Consider the following 22,757-nt stretch of genomic DNA (forward strand, 5'->3'; position numbering starts at 1 on the left):
TGCTCCCCCCGTAGTGCCAGGCTTCTGTTGTACAGTTGGAGTGGACTGGAAATCTCTTACTACTCCGGCGTGTCTCCCTCTTACCACGGACTATTTTCCTGACCGTCAAAGTCTGCAGAACGATTACACTGAGGGCTGCTATGATCTCCTGCCAGAAGCTGATATTGACAGGTTTGCCAGCACTTTCTCTGTAAGGTATCTTGAACTGGATCAAAATGCTTAAGGTGTGGTTGGTGGAAGACGAGTGCCATGGAGTCTGCACAAGAGAAGGATGGATTGCCAGCGTAGTTGGCAGTGGAATACTTAATTTTCCCTTTTCAGTGGTAACTTTGCACCTTTTCTGATATATTGTTATTTTAGCAGCTTTCATGTTGGAAGTGGTTAGAAGGGTATAATTTGACTTCTCCCTACTTTGTTAATCACCTTTGTTAATCTGTTTTCCAGCAAGTCTTTTAGAACTGCTAAATGAACAAACGTGCACACATACAGAATATATAAGATGCTTATCCTGACTTCTAGAGATATTTAGTTGAAAGCATTTTGGAGAAAAACAATGTTAATGGGATAGTCTCTGAGCTTCTCTTGCAAGTCTCTGGTAACTATTCTTTAATTGCATTGACTTTCTGAAGCTGTGTCAACCTTTAAAACATCTTTCAAACTCTGCACAGTTTATACAGCATCAGACAAGCCTCAGCATATTGCTACTTTATGAGGGGAAAGAAAAAATGCAGTAGTCAAGGTAACTGAAACATTGAATCCTGCTAGTAAATAACAGAATTAAAGAAATGTTGTAGCCCTTTACAGCTGGAGGACAAAGTTCTGGAGAGCAGAAGTAGATGTAATGGTATCTGTGATGTGGAGTCTCTCCTTATTCTCAGTTGGTGGTTGGTGCTTGAACTGTTTTTGGGTTTCTCTGCTCCAGACTTGCCCCTTGGGGATAGAGTGAAGCCCCCACACTTGCAATTGTGGGTGCTGCTGAACTTACTGCAGCACTGTGGGTGCTGCAGACTTACAAACTGCACTCCAGATACTCTCAAAAGTGCTGTAAAAGTGATCATTGATAAACTAATCTGAAGTTGAACGGCTATTGTGAGCAAAATGGGTTTGTCTACTCAGTGTCTGCAACTTGTTTCAAAACTGCTTTCGAAGACATTAATAAATATTGCCAGAGAGGTACCCATCACCTGCTGTAGACAACAGAAAGGTACCCATTCTTTACGGTTCCAGCAGGTTGATTTTGTCAGGCAGAGGGCTCCACTCGCACAGACCCAATGCAAGAAGAAATCTTCAGCCAGGAAAGGCAGAGCTAAGAACGGCCACATGCTCAGCTTCCTTATTCTAGTCTCCTTTTTAACCTTTGTGCTCAGGAGAGATGAGGAAGGGGTGCAGATGACAGCCCAGCAGGTGTTTGAGGAGTTTATTTGTCAGCGTCTCATGCAAGGCTATCAGATTATTGTGCAACCCAAACCACAGAAACCAGCCCCAGCCGTGCCACCCCCACTCAGCAGCAGTCCCCTGTACAGCAGAGGTGAGTGACTTTACACTAACACTGCAGACTTTTGTTATTCAGTCTTTCCAGCAGTGCCAGCAACCTTCACAAATCAGGTGTTAGTCACTTCAGCTACTTGTTTTTTTCTTATTTTGACAAAATGCCACCTGTGCCACTAATGACAAAAAGCCACCTGTGAGGCAGCACAGACACCTTGGATTAAAAAAAATCAAAGGAGTGACCCCAAATGAAATACGATATCAGTATTGTTTGAGTGAACATAGCTTAAACGCAATTCACATGGTGACTGCAGAGCAGGTAGATCTCTAGGAAAACAGAGCAGACTCTCAAAATGGATTTATTTGAAAGTCTGGAAGTGCTTCCTAACTCTAAAATAACTGTAAATCTTAGGTGAACAGACAAAGCTTCACTGTCCTACAACCATGATTCAGCTGCACCTTGTTAGACCACAGAGGCCTGGGAGATGGGAGCTTTCATTCCCTTGAGAGAACCTAACTCCATTAGTTGGCTTCAGACATTTCTGAATATTCCATAGACAGGTTGGAGTTCATAGAGAAGGGAATACACACAAGCAGGATATAGTTGTTATTCTGTGCTATAGGAATGAGCAGCCTTTAGCCTTTGGTGAAGTGTTAAACTGAAGTGGCTAATTCCAGGGATGAGACATAGAGAGGAAGGGAAAATGGAGCCTTTTTTTTTTTTTTTTTTTTAAATCACATCTGCCAGTTTCTCAGCACTTCATATTGTCTGCTCTCAACTTGTCTTTGCCATGGAAAGTCTGTGCTGGTAGTTAGGAATTGCAAGTGCCCTTCATCTTTGGTTGTGCCATTAGCAAAGGAGAACTGTCAGAACATAAGGCATCATACAAAGAAGTGGCCTTAGAGATGGCTCTTAGTTTATGCCGAAGTTCAGAAACCTGATCCTGGGTGTGGGTTGTTGACAATGTTCTGACTAGTGCTATAAGCTTCAAACAGGTGAGCATTTTGCTTTTTACAATTAGGTCTTGTATCAAGGAATCGGCCAGAGGAAGAAGATCAGTACTGGCTGAGTATGGGCCGTACTTTCCACAAAGTAACATTGAAAGACAAAATAATTACTGTGACTCGGTACCTGCCAAAGTGAGTATCCATTTATTTGAGCGCTTTAATCTTAATTTTTCAGATGAAAATGTTTTTTCAAGTATTTGTACTTGCTTGGAAGAATGTACTGTAGAGCCTTCTCTCTCTTCAGGAGAAGGAAGAGAAGCACTGCTGTTGATGATGCTGAAATTAAGGTTTGCTTGATCTCTTAGGTATCCCTATGAATCTGCTCAGATAAACTACACATACAGCTTATGTCCCTCACACTCGGACTCTGAATTTGTCTCTTGCTGGGTAGAATTTTCCCATGAGCGACTGGAAGAGTATAAGTGGAATTACTTGGATCAGTATATCTGCTCTGCTGGCTCTGAGGATTTCAGGTGAGATTTCGTCTTCCATCCAGACTGTTCTGTGTCCTAATTTCCTTTTTTCTTCTTTTTGACCTAAAATTTCTTTAGCAAGTTCAGCCTACGAAAGCTCAGTACTCCGGGGAGAGCTGCTGGCCTGATTTCATTTGTGTGCTGCCAGCAGCTTTGCCACCCTTGTGTGAGTGTATTGACATTGCTGTTGTATTATCTGGTCTTTTGATGCAAAGGCTTGATCAGAAAATTCGGTGATCACAAAATTCTGTTTTCTCCTTTCCTACAAATGCAAAGAAATATATATTTTATATCTCTCGGGTGCTTTGCTTGGCTTCTTACTCATTTCTGTGTCTGCCTGAAAGCTTCCGTTTAATTCTGAAACTCTTGGAGGCAGGTTTGAGTCCTAGGCTTAGCTTGACTCTAATCCTACTCCTAAAGTATAGAGTGTAGACTTTTTGGTATCTTAAAACAGAACCAGTCTTTCTGTATCTTTCTTTTCAGGTCTCAGCCTGTTTCTGTGGCTGTAGCATGTACCTCTGAAATTCGTTTTATTTTGCTGATTTCTGGAGGAAAAGCATTTGTAGCCATATTTCTGTGACATATTACAGAAAAGGAAGTATATCCTTATGATATAACTGTTCTAAAGATGTCCTGGTGCTCTCCCCTGCATATCAATGTGTTGGAATACATCCCAGTGCTCTGTTCTTTCTCACACAGTGGGTAGCAAAAGGAGGTTTTATTGTGATTGCCGAGACTCACAGCCTCCAGATAAACATTTACTGACCACAAAATCCTGCCTGGGCAGCTGTGGTGACCTCTATCCTGTCCTTCCCCCAGCCTTATCGAGTCGCTGAAGTTCTGGAGGACCCGCTTCCTGCTGCTGCCCGCGTGCATCAGTGCCACCAAGCGCATCATGGAGGGCGAAGCACACTGCGACGTGTACGGAGACCGGCCGCGCTCCGACGACGACGAGTGGCAGCTCCTGGATGGCTTCATTCGCTTCGTGGAGGGCCTGAACCGCATTCGTCGACGCCATCGCTCTGATAGAATGATTAGGGTGAGTCGGAGGTCGGCTAGGCATGGGGCTCTGTGGCCCCTTTGTCCCCTCATGGTGTTTTGCCATCCACTGTGTGATTTTATGGAGCATTAGGAGACACAGTTGAACAAAATGGGGTGTATGGGCTCTGTGTGTGTCTGCATGTGCAGCACAGTCCTGTGCTGACAGCCGAACTATTTCAGAGCTGAAACAGTATGGCCAGGTCAGCACTTTGCTACTCCCAAGCTGCTGAAGTGATTGAAATGTGCCAGGAATGGGCATCCCTCCATGCTGACGTGACTGGAACCAGGAACAGGACAGTTAGCTCAGCCTGAGGGCAGTCAGACCCCTCTGCACAGCGCACTGTGGCTGCTCTGTCTACTCCTTAGCTATCTGTTCTTCACCCGAGTCTGGTGCCACCTCTTTGCAGTGTGCCTTGCTTTGTGTTGTACCTGTGTATGTTATGGCAGATTGTGAGGCAGGACATTGCTGAGAAGGAGTTTTTGAGGGAGGGGAGCTGTAGCTGCCAGCTGGACTGGCTCTGTGCAGCCCACTGAGGAAAAGCAATGTGCAGAGAGAGCCATGTCGTTGACTTCTTGGAGAACAGTCTTAAGGCAGCCATCAAAGTGGCTGAGATGCATCAAATTCTCCTCAAATTCACCTACTGAATGGAGTGACTTAGAAGAAGTCACTTTTATTTAAAGAACAGTTATTTTTTTTCCTGAGAACAGCACCCACATAAGACGCTGGGCTGGTCCATTTTGCATGTACCTATGTTTTAACTCCCCATTCAAAGGTGCTTCTCAAAGCCCTGCTGACATGGGCTCCTCGCTTACTCCTAAAGCCTTTTTGACTGGGTCTGTGCTTTCATTTCTTCCCCTATAGAAAGGCTCTGCCCTGAAAGGGTTGCAGATTGCGGGTCCGATTCCCACCCACTCTCTGGAGCAGGCTGGGCCTCCCATTGGGAAGAAAGGAACATCGGCGCTCTCGGCCCTGCTGGAGATGGAAGCCAGTCAGAAGTGAGTCCCTGCGGCCGCGCGACCCACTGCACAATATCCTTCCTCAATATCTTCCTTCTGTACTGGCTAAAGCAGATTAGGACAACTTTGCCTTGAAATAAGGGTTTGGGGATCCTCCTGCTTCAGTATCCTTGAAACTGTACTGGAGTTCTCCAGGGATTTTTGTATATTCCTTTTCCATAACATAATGAATACCAGAGATGGGGAGGGAAGAAAGAGGTGCATTTCTGGTAACTTAAAAGGAGCTCATTTTTATGTAGCATCTCAGTTTCTGATTTGCCATATAGTTGTATCCTGTAAAAAGAGCTTAGCTGGGCCAAAAGTTTATACAAGTATTCCCTACATCCAGGAGAGTAGTGACAGGTAATCACTGGGTAATGAACAATATAGCCAAACTTTAAAGAAAATATGTTGCTTGGACTGACAACATCTCTTGAAAAGCCTGTGGAATTTGAGACTCTTTTTCAGTGTTGCTCTATGATGCTTCGAAGAAGTTCAAAATTACTAATGCCAGATAGGCTGAAAACAGAGCTTAAAACACTGGTTTGTTGCTGTGCAAAACATGTGAATATTTTTAAATTATGAGGTCATATTACTTATGCTCAAGAAAACTGAGCAAGTTCAAGGATACATTTTTTTATAGAGAGAGTAGAAAATACTTATAAAACATTGGACTGACTCCCTCCCCTTCAGAGTAAGGGGAAGCAAATCTCTGAAAATGCCCCTCTGCACCAGCAGCCTTTAGGAGCAGGAGCATATTGGACCCAACTCAACTCCTTCCTTTGCTTTAGGAGCCTGGGGGAGCAGCAGGCAGCAGCGCTGGCTGGGAAGAGCTCTGGGCAGGCTGCGGAGAGCGGGAGCATTGCCATCACCCCCACCTACATGGACAGCCCCCGCAAGGTAACCAGCTCCTGGACTTCATTTAGCTGCTTTCAGAGAGTTTTTCAAATAAATGGATTGTACAAAGTCAAAAAATAGGTTACTCTTCTAAGCATACGGCTGCAGCACACCACGTTTTACTATCTCATCTGTCAGGGACTGGTCCTGTGCCTGGAATGTCCTTAAGCCTTTATTAAGGACTTAATAAAGGCCTTTGTATGCAGCGGCCTAAGGAGAGGTTTGGACCCAACCATCCTTCGGTTCATCACTAAAACTGTGCCTAGGAACGCAAAGCCCTGAGATGCTACCTCAGCACGCTTTGTTAATTTAAAGGTCACTCATTAATTCCCACTTTCTTTTCTGGCAGCGTATTTCATTTCAATTGGGATTTGATTTTAGATAAGAAATATGGTGCTGTCCGCAGCTGTATGGAGGCTGTCTTGCAGACCAAGGTTAAGCTCTAGACCGTAGTCGTTGAAAGCTTCAGGGAAACTTTGAGGGCAGGAACCCCAGCTACTTAGTTCTGTTTGAAGAAGAGGATGTGTTCCTGGATGCTGATTTAGATGCCCCTGCTTTTCTGAGCTGACTCTGGGTAAAAGAAACCTGTCCTCCTGGGGCTCTCTTCAGACACTTGGAAGACTCAACTGCCCTTAGTCATCTTCTCAACTGCCCTGTGAGGGCCATGAGAGCCAGATTTCCACATCCAAACAGAAAGATTTAGGGTTGGTTTGTTGATGGTGGTGGGTGTTTTTTCTGGCATGGATATTTTCCAGCAGGAATAACAAGGAACTGAATCAAGATACAACACTTAAACGTATGTCCTGTCTTTGGGTTCAACAGTCAAAGTATTACAGGGAAAAAACGTGTATGGTTCCCACTATGAACTGACTGGATACTTACCCATCTCCTTCAGAGCTGTTGTCTTATCATCTCATATTTCAATATCCCAGCTTCTGTGTAAATGGCAGTCAGCTTAGTAGTAGACACCAATTTGCTTGTTCTCATCCTACGAAGGAAGAGGTGAGCAGGTCTTAGAAAAAGCAGATTCAGAAGTTGAGTTTGAGAGGCGTGTTTGCAAACTTCCAGATCCTAATTCATGCTTTGCGTTTTCTTATTTTACCATTTAGGAGCATGAACTTTCTCTCTTTAAATAAGAAATTATAAATGTCTCTTTCTACCAGCAAAGCTGGTGAAAACTGCACATCAGACCCACAACAGGAGTTTGCTGTGGCGAGTCGTTCCGCATAGGAGAGGGAAAAAGGCACAACTTGGCTCTCTGGACAATGGCTGCTGCGTCCTGGCACAGCAGCGTGTTGGGAGCGATTGAGCAGATTTTGTGCTATGCTGGTCTCTGTGATTTCCAAAGCAGCTGTGTTAAAAAGCCTCTCGAAGGCTGCTGTGTGACCTGGAAGTGCATGTTACCAACTGACAGCCTTCCACAGGGTGGTAATAAACACTCTATGAACAGATACATCCAGGTATGTGGAGGGAAGCAGGAGCCATGTCCAAATTGATGGCCCACGCCTGCTGGAGGGGTTCCTGGGAGCAGGCAGCCCCGTGGGGCAGCTCTTTGTGCTCAGGAACACCGGCACGTGTGACGCGTGCTTCCAGGGGTGGCTCTGGCTTTAGAGCTCTTGGGATGTCCACAGACTTGTAGCCCAAGTAGTGACCACTGGTCACAGCTGCGTGCTCCATCATCAGCTAGGGGAACAAGTGCTCTTCCAGGCTGCTATCCAGTGCTGCAATCGGTCCAAAACAGAGCTGAAGCATCGTCTCCACCTCTTCTGCTTCAGAACAGCACTGACAAGTCACTTCAGCAGGCAGTTATGGGGCAGCATGGGGTGATTTAACACAGCCAGTTAGCCCCATGCGTAAACTGCCTGGGGAGCCCTTGCCCTGGCAGGTACCCGTTGCCTGCTGTTCCTGCACAGCATGGATTGCCAGCCACGTTCCCTGGCATGAATCCTTTGCGGGAGGCGTTTTATACGTACGGAGCAGGGTAAGCATCCTCCTAACTGCAGACTATAGACAAAATGTTTTGCCTGGGATCAGAACAGAGAGCTGCAAACATGGAACAAAAACCTAGCTGGGTTCCAGCGCGCTGTCTGGTGCGATAAGAGAATCGTGACGTATTTTAGACTAGTAGCTGGGGATAAATTCATCCTTGGTAGTAGGCAGGAAACACAAGGTAGGCAGTGCCTGATGAATTTTATACAAGATATTAAACACGCTCTTGGAGAGGTCTTTGTGATAAGTTTTTCTTCCTTTGCTTTGTAAAGCAGAATCTACATTTGAGAGGAAGAGGATGATTCCTGAAGAGCGTTTCTTTGCCTCTGCCTTCCTGCCATTTGAGCGACTGACAGACCATGAAAGAGCTGGCATTCTTGTGAAAGATGTCATTATATACACAGGAACCTAGTTTCCTCTACCTCTCTTCAGTTCATGCAATTGAAATGAAGACCCGCTTAGTTTAGGGCCCAGTCTTTCTCCTAAGTGCAAAGAAAGGCTGTGGTTTTGAATTGGCTTCTGATCAGGGTAGTTTCCGAGTCTTTGGAAAAGTGTCCATGCTAAGGAAAAGTAACATCTTGGTACAGAGAGAGAAAGTAAGGGGGTATGGGAGCATCTCCTCGTGCTCCTGCTCTGCTGCACCTGGTTCTGGGTCTGTTGGGGGTATGCATTCTTCTCATACTTGCTCTCTGGTCATTTCATACTTGCACAACCTTGTATTTGCTTTTCTTCATCTCCTTGTTCCTGTTGCTGTTGCCATTACTGGGCCTGCTCCCTCTGATGCCTTCAGGATGGGGCCTTCTTTATGGATTTTGTTCGCAGCCCACGCACAGCTTCAACCTTCTACTCCCAGGTTAGTCTTCAATGGTGTCTCGTCAGCTCTGGCTTTTGGACTGAGGTGAGAGAGAGCATTTGTTGTCCTCAGCTTGCAGGTCAAGGAACCTGGTTTAGTTTCCAGAGCTGCTTACTGAGAAGGAGAAACCCAGCATGAGCAGGATGAACTTCTTCCTGGTGGATGCATCAATTTCTCTCCACCATTCAATGATTTAGAAGTGCTTTGGATACCCGTGTGTCTTGCCTTACTGTGCTTTTCACCACACTGCTACTGTCTTGCCAGCTACTAAAGCTTCTCTTTTTGTATGTCAGTGAGTGCCTGTTTTTCCATTCCTCTGTGAAGCAAAGACAGCCACAGCTTACATGGTTCTTGGCTAAATTGCTCCGGTGTTAGTTAACTGACAGGTGGTTCTGAGGATACCAGAGTCAAATGGTGCTCGCAGATCCTTAAACAACGGAGAGCTCAAAAGATTGGTTTCATTTTGGTCTCGAAGACTCATCATGACGGATGTTGTTTGTACACTTAAGATGTAGCAAGAAAGCAGCAAAACCACAGAAAATACTGCAGGGTGAAGTGAGCCCTGAGAGGAAGAGTGGATTTAGCCGCCTGCGAGGGCTGCAGATTCAGCGTGGAGCATCTGCCAGTTTGGGCTGCCCAAAAAGGGCCATCTGCCGCTGTTGAGGGAGAGATCTCGGGGTGGGAGAAGGGGCGCAGACAAAACAGGCTCTGTTGGTGCAGCCACGAGCACTGAGTCAGACTGCAGCGTCGTGGGTTTAGCTGGGCGCACGCTGCGGGTTCCTGAGGGCAGATGAGCCAGCCTATTTACCCGGTGTGAGTGGCTCCCGGCTGTGCCCGTGCCACTCCGCCACCTCCCTGGCTGTTATGTAACGTGCCTTTCCGAAGCCCTACGTGTTAATGGCAGATGGCAATTACAGCCTGTGCTTTGCTGAATCCTTCAGCATCCGTGTTCTTCCTGAAATGATTTTATGTTAATTTGTGTGAACTAGTCAGTCTCTCATGGAGCAGTGCAAGTGTTCCTGCGGGAGGCAAGTGTTCTTGTTTGCTTGGTGACATAGGGGTGGGTGGGTGCCAAGCAGCTTCCTGATACTGCCCTCAGAAAGGAAGACAGATGAGCTGCTTTTGTGCATTATGAAACTTGAATTCCTTGTGGTAAATTCATGTATTTTTGTCTAAGCAAAATATTTTCAACTCTAATTGCTTGCAACTCGTCTCGCAGTGACTACGACTCCTGTTTTTGTGCATTGCATGTTTATAATTGTATTTATGTAAGCAAACATGTCAGGCTGGGGTCAGGGTTGTTAGCTGGGCAGTGGCTGTTGCTGCATTGGTGACCCTAGTCTTTGCTGGGTCCTTATGGATGCTGGAAAACTAATTTCACTGTTGTCAGTAGCTCTCTAGTGATGACCAAAGCACGACTGTATTTATCCTTTCTGCATATGTTTGTACTTGCCTTGCAGCAGTTGGCCCTTTGCAGAAACCTGAGGGGGTAAAAAAATAAAAGGAAGGGCAATGGGAAAAGGATTGTGTTACCAGTGCCATAAAGATGCTGCTGTGTTTCACTCCTCGCAGGTCTCTCTCGATCAAACAGCTCCTGTGACCTTGGATGGCAGCACATTGCTAAACACGGGCCAGGGGGCTGAGAGGGGCAATGCCCCGGTCTCGGGGAGCAACCAGGGAGTTGCAGAGCAGGGATGCGCGGCGGCCGCCTCTGCTGAGAGCAGGTGAGGGAGCAGGGATACCCTCGGAGTGGGTAAGGGAAGAGAAGGGCTAGAGCCAGGATGTGCCAGGTGCAGGTAAGGGAGCAGCGAGGCTGGAGCTGAGATGTGTCGGGAGCAGGTAAGGGAGCAGCGGGGCCGGGATGTGCCAGGAGCAGGTAAGGGAGCAGAGCCAGGGTGAAATGAATGAAGAAATTCTCTTTCTGAGACCCATTAGCAGGCGGTTTTGCCAGGGAGTTCTGAGGTTCTGAAGACCCAACCCTGCACAGACCTCTCTGTTCTCTCTGTTTTAGCCAAGGAGGCCCTGCAGGCCTAAATGGAGCAGTAGATTGATGAAATCCAAGAGATCCCAACCTGGAGGCGAGACCCTGGGGAGGAAGCAGCACTGAAAATAAACTATATTGATACCTGCTTCCTGTGTTTATATAGGGATATTAAAAATCCAGCTTTTAAAATGTCTGTTCCCAATAGCTCTTGAATCTGGTAGCAAGTTTTATAGTGTGAATTAGGTCAGTATAGTAATGTCCTTATAACCTAAGGTTGAGAAAATGGGTCTCGTGCCTGTAGTTGTCCTTTGTGAAGTGAAGAAGGAAATAAATGTGGCACAGCACAAGGAAGAGATTCTATTTTAAAAATAAAATGTACATGTTTGAGTGAATCTGGCAGCTGCCCTGATTTTAATATGATTCTATTTGCTTCCCAGCTCTCAGCAGTGTTCGACAAGCTCTCTGACTTCTTCCTCCACCTTGATGGAGATTCTTGAAGCCATGAAACATCCTACGTAAGTATTTTTTTTTTAATTATTGTATTTTTGTATGCTTTGTACACGAATACCCTAAATATCTGTCTGGAAGTTTTGTAAGATAATGTGTGTCACCGAGACACTCAAAGAAACCCCGTGTCAGCTGGAGGAGTTTTTCTAGCTCACTCTTATTATTCAGTTCCAGTTGTTCCGAGAGGGAATTCCGTAGAAATTTAGGTACCGATGTGGCCGCATAGACTTGTATTATCAGAACTCCAGTCTTGCCAAACAAGATTCCTCAGCCAGGGAGCTGTTTATGTCAAGTAATCATCTCTGTTACCCAAAGCTAATAATATGTCGCTTCGGGGGCATTGTGCACTTCTTGTTCTGTGCCTTTAGGCTTTTATCTTTTTTCTTTCTTTTTGACAGTGATTTTTGTCCTTGTAACTCGCAGAACTGCAAATGCTAACAACGTATTTGCCTTGCTGTCATTCAGCACAGGGATCCAGCTGCTCTCTGAACAGAAGGGCCTCTCCCCGTACTGTTTCATCAGCGCAGAAGTTGTGCATTGGCTGGTGAACAACGTGGAGGGGGTGCAGACTCAGGCCATGGCCATCGACATCATGCAGGTAGGAAAGCTGCAGGGATATCCAGGGAAAGCTGCAGGGATATCCAGCCCAGGGATATCCCTCTCCAAGAAGAACTGTCCAGGAATCCATACTATAATCCCCGTTTCTTATGAAAATCCTCATGTTGATGCACACTGAAGAGTGTGCTAAGCAGAATATGAGGTAAGGAGGGCAGCACAGAAACTAACTTCCACCACCAGAATCTTCTGTGCTGCCTCTTAAATGCTTAAGTGCTAGATATTAATTTATGGTACAGTTGATATGTATGTGCTACTGCTACCTGATTTATGTCTTAGAAAATTTTTGGGGTTTTTTTCTTGAGTAACTTGAATTTTTGAATGTTCAGTTGTGAACCAACAGCATGTACCTCAGCAGTAACATGCATTATTTTTTCCACTGTTATGAAATGGCGACAATTCGGTGTACAACCTGCCCCTAGCCTAAAGTTACCAAGATGTCCCAATTCTTAGAAGCATGAGGCACAACAGTGACTTTTTCTTTCTGATAATTTGTTTGGGTAATGAATCTGTGAGGCAGACAGCAAATGAATCCTCTTTTATGGATGCTGAGGTATAAACACTTTGTGCTTGTATTCATGGATTTTTCTTCCCAACCGAACTGTGTCGGAGGCGGAAGGTTAGAAATGCTTTTGAGTTGATTCTTCAATTGAGATCCCATATCAATTAGCAGAGAACAGAGATGTTTCTGACTTCTTGCCTTCCTGTACACGGATCAATAAAAACAGAGCAAGGTAAGGGAGGAAGGCAGGCGTCTGCAGAAAGGTCAAATGCAATTTCTCAAGGAGATAAGGACTGGCTGCACTTACTGAGTATCAAAAGATGCGTTGCCGATCCTCTCCTTAGGTACATATCTGGACAAAGAGACTTCAAGAAGGAAAATCATTCCTGATGTTCTCTATCAACCTCTTCATTAACTCTGAGAGTGACTTCTCCTTTTTCCTCTGTGTTTACTCTGATCTCTTTTTCAGAAAATGCTAGAAGAGCAACTGATTGTCCATGCGTCCGGGGAAGCTCTACGAACCTTCATCTATGGCTTCTATTTTTACAAGATCGTTGTGGACAAAGAACCCGAGCGAGGTCAGCATTCCGTTTAGTTGCAAGACTTTCCTCGTTATCTATATGCATAATTGCTAGCGTCCCTTCATTCTTAAGGGTGCTGCTGCAGAAGGGCATCTTTGGAACAACCAGAAACTGTTCTGAAGAGAGCCAAGGAAATTGATTAATCTTCGATAACTTATTTAGAAAAAAGGCAATTACAGACAGTGTCACCTACTTTTCTTCCCCATTTTCCGAGTTGTTTCTCTTTCCTAACCTTAATTCTGTGATTCCTAGCCGTGACCTCTCCCTCCCCTTGCTTTTCCCGCAGTGGGCATGCCACCGCCGGCCATGTGGCACACAGCTGCCATGGATGACTTCTCGGCCTTCCAGAGGAAGTGGTTCGAGGTGGCGTTCGTGGCCGAAGAGCTGCTGCACTCTGAAATCCCTGCCTTCCTCCTGCCCTGGCTGCCCAGCCGCCCAGCCTCCTATGCAAGTAGGCACAGTTCCTTTAGCCGCAGTTTCGGAGGACGGAGCCAGGCAGCTGCACTCTTAGGTAGATGCACAGCACAGGTGACAGCTGGGGAAGTGCACGGGGATAGTTTGAAGGGGGAAGAGCAGCCAGCCAAGGGCATGATCTCACGTGGACCAGCAACAAAGCTGCGAATTTCACGCTGGCCTTACATGTGTCTTGCAGGTGACCTCATTCGGAGGTATGTTTCACTGGCTGAGCAGGGCAAATCTTGCTGCTCATAACTGGAATGCAACAAAAAGTGTTTTGGAAAAATTCATGGCTCTTGTCTGCCCCCGCCACCCTCTAGAATTCAGAGAGAAAATACTGACTTTGCATCTCCTTGCAGAGCCAACTAGACTCTTTGCAACCTGGGATGAGGGATAATCTGTGAGAACAGCAGAGCATCCAGGCTCTGCTTAAAATGACATACCGAAGTGCTTCCCAAGGACAGGAACCCTAGTGAGATCCAGATGTTGTAGAGATGTTTTCTGTGATGTGGTGCTAGAGGCTCCTGGGCCGGGTCTGAATCATTCACAGCCACACTCCCTGTGTTCCTGTCTGCGAAGCCCAGCTGCAAGTGATCCCTGTGGGAACAGTAGGCTTTGCATATGGAAGAGCAGGATACAGCGGGGCAAGATGCAATTAAACCATCTACAGGTCCTGCAAAGTGTGAAGCAAACACTGGATACCATTAACAGCCTGTGAAACATACTGGCTGCATGTTGCACTGTGTGGCTTTGTCATCTTTTTGTCACAATTCCAGGCCAGCCTGAGTCACTTGCTTTTGTTACCCTTTCCCTGCCTAAAATTGCCAGAAAAAAAATCATTGCTATGGAAATGCAGCTTCAGATTTATTTAGATGCATCTTTCAAAGGATTATCTCAATTGGAGATAAAAGTAATATTTTACTGCGCTGTTTTTTTTTTCTCTTTATATACTTGACCTTCGGAAGAGACTTGTTTCTGGTGTAGCATCTGTATCTCTTAAACCTGAAGTTACAATAATCCGTATATATTTCTGAAAGTTCTGTTTGAAGAGGAACAGCATCAGAAATGGGAAAGCATTAAGGATAGGAAGCCTGAACTTAGGGTTAATTCCCTGAAGCCAACATATGCAAGCTATTTTTCCCCTGTCACACAATAAATCTGTTGCCTTGGCCAGTATCCAAGCTCATTAGCTCAAATGATTGGCCAGAACCAGCCTGAACATAGGCTGGCATGAAAGCTTTGCGAGGGCTGAGGAGCCGGGGCCAGATCCTGTCCTCGCTTTGATCTCTTACTCGTTGCTTGGCCTGGGAAAACAACTTCACTTTTTGATGTCTATGCACATCTTGAGATGATCAAGAATAAGCGAGTTTGTACCTGGGGGAAGGGGCAAAAAAGGAAGGGTGCCTCAGTGCTCCTTTCACATTTTCTTTAACACCACCTGGAAAAGAGGGAATTCCCTCAGTGTGATGCAGTCACACTTCTATAGCTCTTCTCTCTCTCATTGCCATTGGGATTATGTCTGTTCTGCTGTTGAACTAATTTACAGCCCATGGATGAGCCACTTCCAAGCTCCTAATGCGCATACTGGTTGTTCCCAAACCTGTTTCTGGGAGGAAAACTCAGCATAGAAGTTCTAAGAAAAAGAAGTGAACCGGTTTGATGAATGTTTCTGTGCTGTCCCTCTTCTAAACAGTGTCCCAGGAAAAAAATAAAATTATCAGCATATCAGAGCTTTACTAAACCCAAGTGACCTGGTCCACGTGACTTCATTTGTTCCTCTCTTGGCTTTCATTTGGTTGTGGTTTTGATTTCTTCCCCTCCCCACCTTCCCTAAATGTCAGGCTGTGCCACAAAATTGCATGCAAGCATTGGGAGCTCCGGAACAAGCTCCACGTATCCCCCAAGCCCTTATCCCTCCCAATTCCCTTATCACTTGCTCAGCGATTGTCCCCTTTTCTTTTCCACTGAAAATCTGACCTGTGATATTCCTAATGTTGTCCCTTTTGATTTATAGCAATGCATGCACTAGCAATTGTAGCCATGTACGTAGCGTAGTCTGTGCCTGGAGAATAACCTGCCTGCTCCTCTCCGATCGATAAATCATTAGCTAAATACTCAGTGGTACCAGACAATTGGGAAGCAGGTGAGTCCTCTCAAAATCGGATACACGGAAGCCAGAGAGTTTATTTTATTAAAATTAACCTGATCATAATTTGAAGCTTCTAAATTCAGAGCCACGTGGGCATTTTTCTTCAGTTTGTAAGGTCATGATTTCAGTTCCCCTGCCTCCCTGCCGCTTTGCCTGTGAATTACAGCTGCAGGCGAGGGGAGCGGGAGACTCCAGCGCGAGAGGGAACAGCCGAAGGGAGCAGGGAGCTCATTCTTCACCGCGCGTGCGCGTTCGGGCACGGTGGGCTCTGTTATCACTCACCTTGTAGCTAACGAGCAGCCCCTTCCTGCCTGAGCTGCTTCTGCTTTACGTCTTTCGGGAGGTTGCCTTCTGGCATCTCAAACCACGGGCGTATTTATTGCAAAATTGGCCCTGTAACCTTCTCCTCACCACAAGTATCCCATCTGCAATGGGACAACAGGTGAAAAGGAGGGCGAAAAATAAAATCAGGAGATGTTGATCTGTCTGTCAATACCGGACCAACCCAGAACTTGCAGATAACACATCTCCCACAGACAGACACAGATTTTATTTACCAGACAGATACAGATTTTATTTACAAAATAAACTGGGTGATGTTCTTCCATTTTGGGGTATTTTTCCCGTTGCTAAGCTGCAGTAACAGCAGTGTAAAGGATTTGCTTTTAGCCCTGACAACTCTCTCCAGCCAACTCGCAGCAGAGGCGAGTGGAGCAGGGAGCTTTCCTTCTACCTTGAGGATGAACTTCAGCCCTTCCATAAGGTCCTTTACCGCTGACCGTAGAGAAGGGTGAATGTCTTCCTTTCCTTAGGCAAGATCTAACAGTATCTGTCTTAATACCTGTAATTGAAAAGCACGTTGAAGTGCCAAGCAAGGGTTTTTCTGCACTATTACTGTAGCCATTTGTATTATATGTCAGTTAGTGTTAAATGGTGTATTTCCATAAAGGAAAGTTGACACCATGGTTCATAGCAGGACTTTGGACCTGTAGTTGGAAGGCCAAGGGTCTGTCCCTGGCCTTTCCTGAGGCCAAGTCACTTCCCCCTCCTGTGCTTCTGCTCCTCCTTTGCCTGGTGTCTGAGACTATCCCTGCCTGGGATTCTGGACTGTGGCGCTCGAAGGGAGCTGGATCTCGGGCACTGATTCCAAGGGAAGAGAAGGCATCGCTGCTGCATGGGTCTTGGCCGACTTCCCTGGCTTCTACAGCACTGTTGGATACGCAGGTTCAGCAGTGCGGTAATGTGGGGTATTGAGATGGGGTTAAAGGAACAAGCTGAGTTTCTAATCTCTTTTAGCTATGGAAAGTCCTGGAATGCTCCTGCCGTGGATAACAGTGCCCTGGGGTGATTTCTGGTGGGCACACAGAGAAACCCAGGCAGGATGTCCTGGGTACTGAAGCCGTGTTTAATCATGGCCCCAGTCACTTATTGATTAGCTCCTGGGTTCCTGGCACAGTTTCCTTATTGCAGCTGAGATGTCTCGACTGCTTGGGGAGGTAATTCTGCAACACAGACCTCTGGTAATGCAGGGCTTTTCTGTCTTTTGTGATCTAGGTGAGCAGCATTCCTAGACTATTCTGTTAGCCCCCAAAATACGTGGGGAGGAGTGGGAGGAGGACAGATTCCTTGCAGATGGCTTGTTTGTCTTGTTTGCTTCTGTTCTGTTCTCCCGCCCACTCCTGAACACGCGTTTAAAATATCCCCCTGTTCCTTGGCTGCTCAGCTGCCACGGTGCCCGAGCAACGGACGGTGACGCTGGACGTGGATGTTAACAACCGCACGGACCGCGTGGAGTGGTGCAGCTGCTACTACCACGGCAACTTCTCACTGACTGCCGCCTTCGAGATCAAGCTGCACTGGATGGCGGTGACCGCGGCCGTTCTGTTCGAGATGGTAGGGGCCTGCCGGGAACGTGGCCATGGGCCACGTGGCGGGTTGAGGAGAGCAGAGGGGCTTGGAGCTGCTGCCGTCTTGGTGGGTAGTCCTGCTGGTGATAGTACCACTCGATGCTGGCGTTGCTGCGGCTCAGCAGGACTGATTGTGCCATCTGAATTGCTCTGTCTGCAGTACGGTGTCCTGCACCTGAGCAGTGTCCTCTACACCACGTGGAGGCCAGCGTAGGTGAAGGTGGTGTTTAAGTCCCACTTACATAAACCTCAGGCCCTAGGCAGGGTCTTCGAAAAGGAATCTATTTCACATCACACTTCTCTCCTCAAATGTAAGAGCTTTAAAGCTCAATGAAATTGTTCTCATGATGGAGCTTTGTTAGACAGTGTGTTCATCCTGTTCGGCAATGATTTATAAATTTTTGTGAACTTGCTGCAGATATTTTGAATTATAAAAGCAAGCAGCTCTTGTTTTTATTTTAGAATTTTCTTAACCTATGTTTTGTTCTCCCATTTGTATATTTTATAAAGCTCCATCTTTGTTTTGCATCAGGCTTTACCCCACCTGACCAAACAGCACTAGTTGATTGCTTTTGCTTTATATAAAATCACTTGCAGCTTCCCGTAAGGCAGCAGTGCTTACCACTGCTGATAAGCAGGCTGAATCAGTTCCTGAAAAATGTCCCATTTTAAAGTGCTTTCTGATTGATGTGGCACTTAAAAAAGGAAAGCCTAATGTCTTGTGCTCGTACAGCTCTGCTTGCGAGGATGCCTGTGCGCTTGCCATGCCAAGCGAGCCGAGCCAGGGGAGAGCTGAGCATGGCTGGGCTATTCTTGGCAAGATGAGTTGCTCCTGTGCACGTTAGTGCCTCTCCTCAGGTTGACATACATGCTTTGATGCATTGTGTGAACCTTTTTCTCAGGTTCAGGGGTGGCATCGGAAGGCGACATCCTGTGGCTTCCTACTCGTTCCTGTCTTGGAAGGTCCCTTCGCTTTGCCCAGCTACTTGTACGGAGACCCCCTGAGAGCTCAGTTGTTCATCCCCCTCAATGTCAGCTGCTTGCTGAAGGAGGGCAGCGAGCATTTGTTTGACGGTAAGAAACGTTCTTTATTTTACCCTTCGGGATAGTTTCCTGCAAGCAGATCCCTTCTGGCACGAAGAGCCTCATTTATCAGAAACACATTAGTGGAATGAAGAGCCTGTCTCTTGCAGCCCCTGGCAGGAAGGTGGTGCTCAGAGGAAGCTGCTCTGGCAGAACCGATGGGCCTGTAACACTGCACCAGGCTGGCAGCAAGCAGTGCCACGGTCTCCTGCTGACCATGGCCTTACGGAACCTGCAGCAAGCAGTGACTCTCGCCAACGTGGCGTTATCCTGTACGAATCTATTTTGCTACAGGCCCTGCCCGTAGGGGATCTGCACTTGCATCCTGCAGCTGCTGCTGCTCCCCCTCAGCCAGATCAGGGTTTCGTGACTGCTGTCCCTTCCTGTTGCCATGGCTGCAGTCACAGTGAGAGTGTCTGCACTTGAGATGGGGAGCTGGAAACTGCAGTTGTCTTGTCTGCAGCCTCCCCCTTTGAGCGACACTGCTGCCCCAAGGCTCAGGTGAGAGCTCATATACCAGAGAGCACCAGCCCCATGCAGAGACAGGCACCATTTCATCATGAGAAAGGACAAATGGCAAAAGACTCTGTTAAGATGGTGAAGATGATCAGTGAAGAAGATAGTGAAGATGCTTTATTTTTGTTAGCTCTTGGCCTAGTGTCTGCATGCAAGTGTAAAAGGGTCAGTGACAAGCCTATGTGCTGCAAGGTCGCAGCCCCTCGGTAGCCCCACTGACCGGGTCAGTAGCCCCACTGGCTCTGAAATAAGTATTTTCAGTGTCCTCTGTAGGGGTGCGTGGTCACCAACGCTCCTCCCTTGCTCTTTCCTGCATCTCTAGAGACAAAAGAGCTGAATTCAGGGAGGAATTTGCTACTGATGTATGCAAGGCCTCTGTCTGATAGTCTGGCATTCAAGGGACAACTGAGAAAACAGACAAAACGATGAAAAGAGATGACTAGAAAATAAGTGCACGGAAGGAGTCCAAGGAAGCCTGGAGCTTTGCAAGAGCGAAGGGAGATCAGAGCTTGACTGGGTGACTGTTGCCTTTCTGTTTGTTTCAGGCTTCGAACCAGAAACCTACTGGGACCGTATGCACCTGCTGCAGGAAGCCATAGCCTACAGGTGTGTAGAGCAGCCTGCAGCGAGGCTGTGCCTGCCTGCACGGGGAGGGAGGAGCACAACCTGCCTCACTGCAGTCTGCATGCACCTTGTTTCGTCAAACGTAGCACAGGGTTTCTGTGGGTGAGAAGGGGACAGGCAGATCCAGTGTTTGAGCTTGTCACTCTGTAGCAAACCTTTCCCTGGCCTGGCACCTTTGGAAAGTGCCAAGGTTGGGAGCAATAGGCTGCAAATCTGAAGTCTCTTCCCGGTGAGAGGGGACTCTTATTTCCTCCCTGTGCACTTAATGTAGTGCTGAGCTGGACAACAACCAGTGATTGACAGTAAGCAGGAGACTGGTGATGAGCTGCCCAGAGGAGGCTGGGAACAATCTGAGAGGAAATTGCTGAACACTGAGTATTGCCTAGCCCCTCTGCGTGCTTGATGCGTTTCGCAGTGCTCCTGCCAGGCTCCTTTTCGTGCTAGGGAGGCTGGCTTTGTAATGGAATTTAGCTTGGAAATGTACTTTCATTAGTTGAGAAAGCAGGAGAGGGATGAGAATCCTGCAGGCAGCTGAGTGCCGTCAGGTGAGCTGCGTGAAGCTGCCTGGAACACTGCCCAGCAGGAACAAAATGGTCTTGGAGCTTGGAGCGTGCCCAGGAAAGGATCCGCTCCGCGCTCTATCCCTCACCTGCATGCAGCCGCCCTGTTGGAGCTGGCTCAGCCCTCCCAGTCTGAGCTACCCCCATTTGGACACCAAAGAGGGAGATGAGCGTGATGCCATGGAGGAATGGGGGTACTTGGAGAAGCTCAGGCCTCCCCTTCCTTCATTTGCCCATGAAAAGAGGGGCTTGGGGGGGCGATTGGGGAAGATTTTCCCCATGTACCTGCCCTAGGCAATCCTATTTGGCACAGCGTTTGCTTACTAATTTGTTTTTCTTGGTATTTGTTTCCCCAGATTCGGGTTTGTGCAGGATAAATACTCAGCCTCTGCGTTCAACTTTCCAGCTGAGAATAAGCCCCAGTACATCCATGTCACAGGTGAGCACTACCTGGCAGGCACGGCGGGGCTCTCATTAAATAAAACAAGACAGACTGACTGTAAAAAGTTGTGTCGAGGGGCTGATCCTCACTGCGTCCCCAGTCAGATCACAAGTTAAAGTATCAGCCACCGTGAATGGAAAAAAGACAGTGTATGAAACAAGCACAGAGCTTTGCGGTAAGGACAGGCATTGTCTGCAAGTCTGGTGCTGTGGTGTCTCTGCAACTTTATTTCCAGGAGAGGGAAGAGGGAGATACAGTAATAAAGCCAGAGCTCATTCCAGGTGTACCTTATATAAATGTGTTTCCAGAAGCTTGGAGGGAAGGGATTTGGGAGAAGTCAGTACTCTTCTTGCGAGTTCTGCTCTTGATTCCTGGTTTAAGTTCAGCTAGAGCCACATCCCTCTGTGTGCACAGAGCACTTAAGACCTACCTACTCTTCTTCATTCTTCACTAATGCTGGGGATCTATTGGCACTTTTTAACTATGCTTCATGCAAGGCAGATCACAGTAAAGTGGTAGTATGTCCAAAAGGGTTTCTGGGACAGGAAGGCAATGACAGGAACAGAGTTTCTGCAAGACTGCAGAAGAAAATGGAAATTGGTTTAAAGATGGAAAGAAGGGACTGAGCTTACAGTTTTGCTACATTCCCTTCCACCAAGAGTAAAACAAGACTAAATACTGTCCAAGTGTTATAATTTGCAGACGGAAATGGCATGTAAAACAGAAGGAGGAAAAGCCTGTCTTATTTTAAAAAAAAAATTTTAAATTTATTTAAATTATTAAAAAAAAAAACAAAAAAAAGTAATTGAATAAACCTCAGTGCAGTTTTCCCCTCCAGAACCGTGCGAGGCAGCCGCTGGTCACAAACATCTTAGGTCTGTCTGAGACTCAAGTCCTGTCCGTTTCCACAGGGACAGTGTTTCTGCAGCTCCCCTATTCCAAGCGGAAATTCTCCTGCGGGCAGCAGCGGCGCCGGCGCAACTCCACGAGCTCCACCAACCAGAACATGTTCTGTGAGGAGCGCGTGGGCTACAACTGGGCCTACAACACCATGCTCACCAAAACGTGGCGGTCCAGCGCCACCGGCGACGAGAAGTTCGCAGATCGGCTGCTCAAAGACTTCACGGATTTCTGCTGGAACAAGGACAGCCGCCTTGTCTTGTTCTGGACTGACTGCCTGGAGAAGATGCACGCAAGCGCCCCGTGAGAGCGGGTGGCAGCCCTAGTGTGACAAGGAAGCTCTACTGTGGGACATGGAAGCAGTAGGGACTGGAAAAGGGCCTCTCTGTTGCCGTCATCCCGAGGCTCAGAGGGGACCTCATCAGTATTGCTGTTGATATTCAACAGAAGTTGATTAAGCCCTTGGAAAAAGACCCTGGGCTCTTGGCCTGCCAATACCTATTGCCTGATCTCAGCTTGATTTTAAGTAGCTGCAGCTCTTGGTTGCCAAAACTTGAGTAAGAGCAGGGAGGGCGCGGATGCTTTCCAAAGGCAGTTGGATGCAGCAGCCTGCCTCCCTCCCTGTTGAGATGGACCTGCTCGTGTGAATATGTAAGATAAACGTGAGATGCACTTGTTAAATGTTCATACGTGTAAATAAGCAAAAATGCCAAAAACAAAGTGACTGCAGTGGTCTGTGATGTTCTGTTGTCACTCTTGACAGCAAGTAAATATGGAATTGGGGGATAATGAGGTGGAAAAGGCAGGGCTTTGCCAAAAGGAAATACCACTCGCATCTAGCATGATAATGATGTGCTCCCGAGAAAGTCGGGCCCTCTTTGGCTCGTAATCCCCGTGGTGGAACGTTGCCCTTCGAGCACAGAGGACTTTCTGGCCCCAGCTCTCGAGCTGGAGCAGTGTCACGCAGCAGGAGCGAGAGGCCGGTTACCTGCCAGCCCGGCCAGCATCCAAGTGTAAGGAGAAACCAAGGGTAAGTAGAGGGAGAAGGGAGATGAGGAGCAGCGTGGAGGATGGGGCTGCCCCCAGCACAATAAAGATGCTCTCAGGTAGGTTGTGCTCAGGTGTGTCCTGGAGACCAAGGTGTCCTGGAGCAGCATGGACCTCAGCAGCTCCTGGGGGCTGCGAG

General features: G+C 47.2%; 1 protein-coding gene across 1 annotated transcript in view; it reads left to right on the forward strand.

Annotated features, from left to right (window-relative positions):
* Positions 1–22,193, forward strand: part of DEPDC5 (DEP domain containing 5) — a 42,858-nt gene extending 20,665 nt beyond the window's left edge. Inside the window, exons 26-43 of the mRNA XM_026037557.1 lie at positions 15–171; positions 1,368–1,528; positions 2,511–2,628; positions 2,802–2,969; positions 3,789–4,008; positions 4,873–5,006; positions 5,798–5,906; positions 8,683–8,745; positions 10,318–10,469; positions 11,167–11,244; positions 11,702–11,834; positions 12,823–12,931; positions 13,221–13,445; positions 17,263–17,432; positions 18,349–18,520; positions 19,591–19,651; positions 20,586–20,668; positions 21,583–22,193. Coding sequence (XP_025893342.1) covers positions 15–171; positions 1,368–1,528; positions 2,511–2,628; positions 2,802–2,969; positions 3,789–4,008; positions 4,873–5,006; positions 5,798–5,906; positions 8,683–8,745; positions 10,318–10,469; positions 11,167–11,244; positions 11,702–11,834; positions 12,823–12,931; positions 13,221–13,445; positions 17,263–17,432; positions 18,349–18,520; positions 19,591–19,651; positions 20,586–20,668; positions 21,583–21,878 — 2,609 coding nt within the window. The 3' untranslated portion in view covers positions 21,879–22,193. The remainder of the gene's footprint in view (positions 1–14; positions 172–1,367; positions 1,529–2,510; positions 2,629–2,801; positions 2,970–3,788; positions 4,009–4,872; positions 5,007–5,797; positions 5,907–8,682; positions 8,746–10,317; positions 10,470–11,166; positions 11,245–11,701; positions 11,835–12,822; positions 12,932–13,220; positions 13,446–17,262; positions 17,433–18,348; positions 18,521–19,590; positions 19,652–20,585; positions 20,669–21,582) is intronic.
* Positions 22,194–22,757: the final 564 nt, after the last annotated feature.

The sequence above is a fragment of the Nothoprocta perdicaria genome, unplaced genomic scaffold, assembly GCF_003342845.1.
Source record: "Nothoprocta perdicaria isolate Ctin4 unplaced genomic scaffold, notPer1 scaffold_2, whole genome shotgun sequence".
Lineage (NCBI taxonomy): Eukaryota > Metazoa > Chordata > Aves > Tinamiformes > Tinamidae > Nothoprocta > Nothoprocta perdicaria.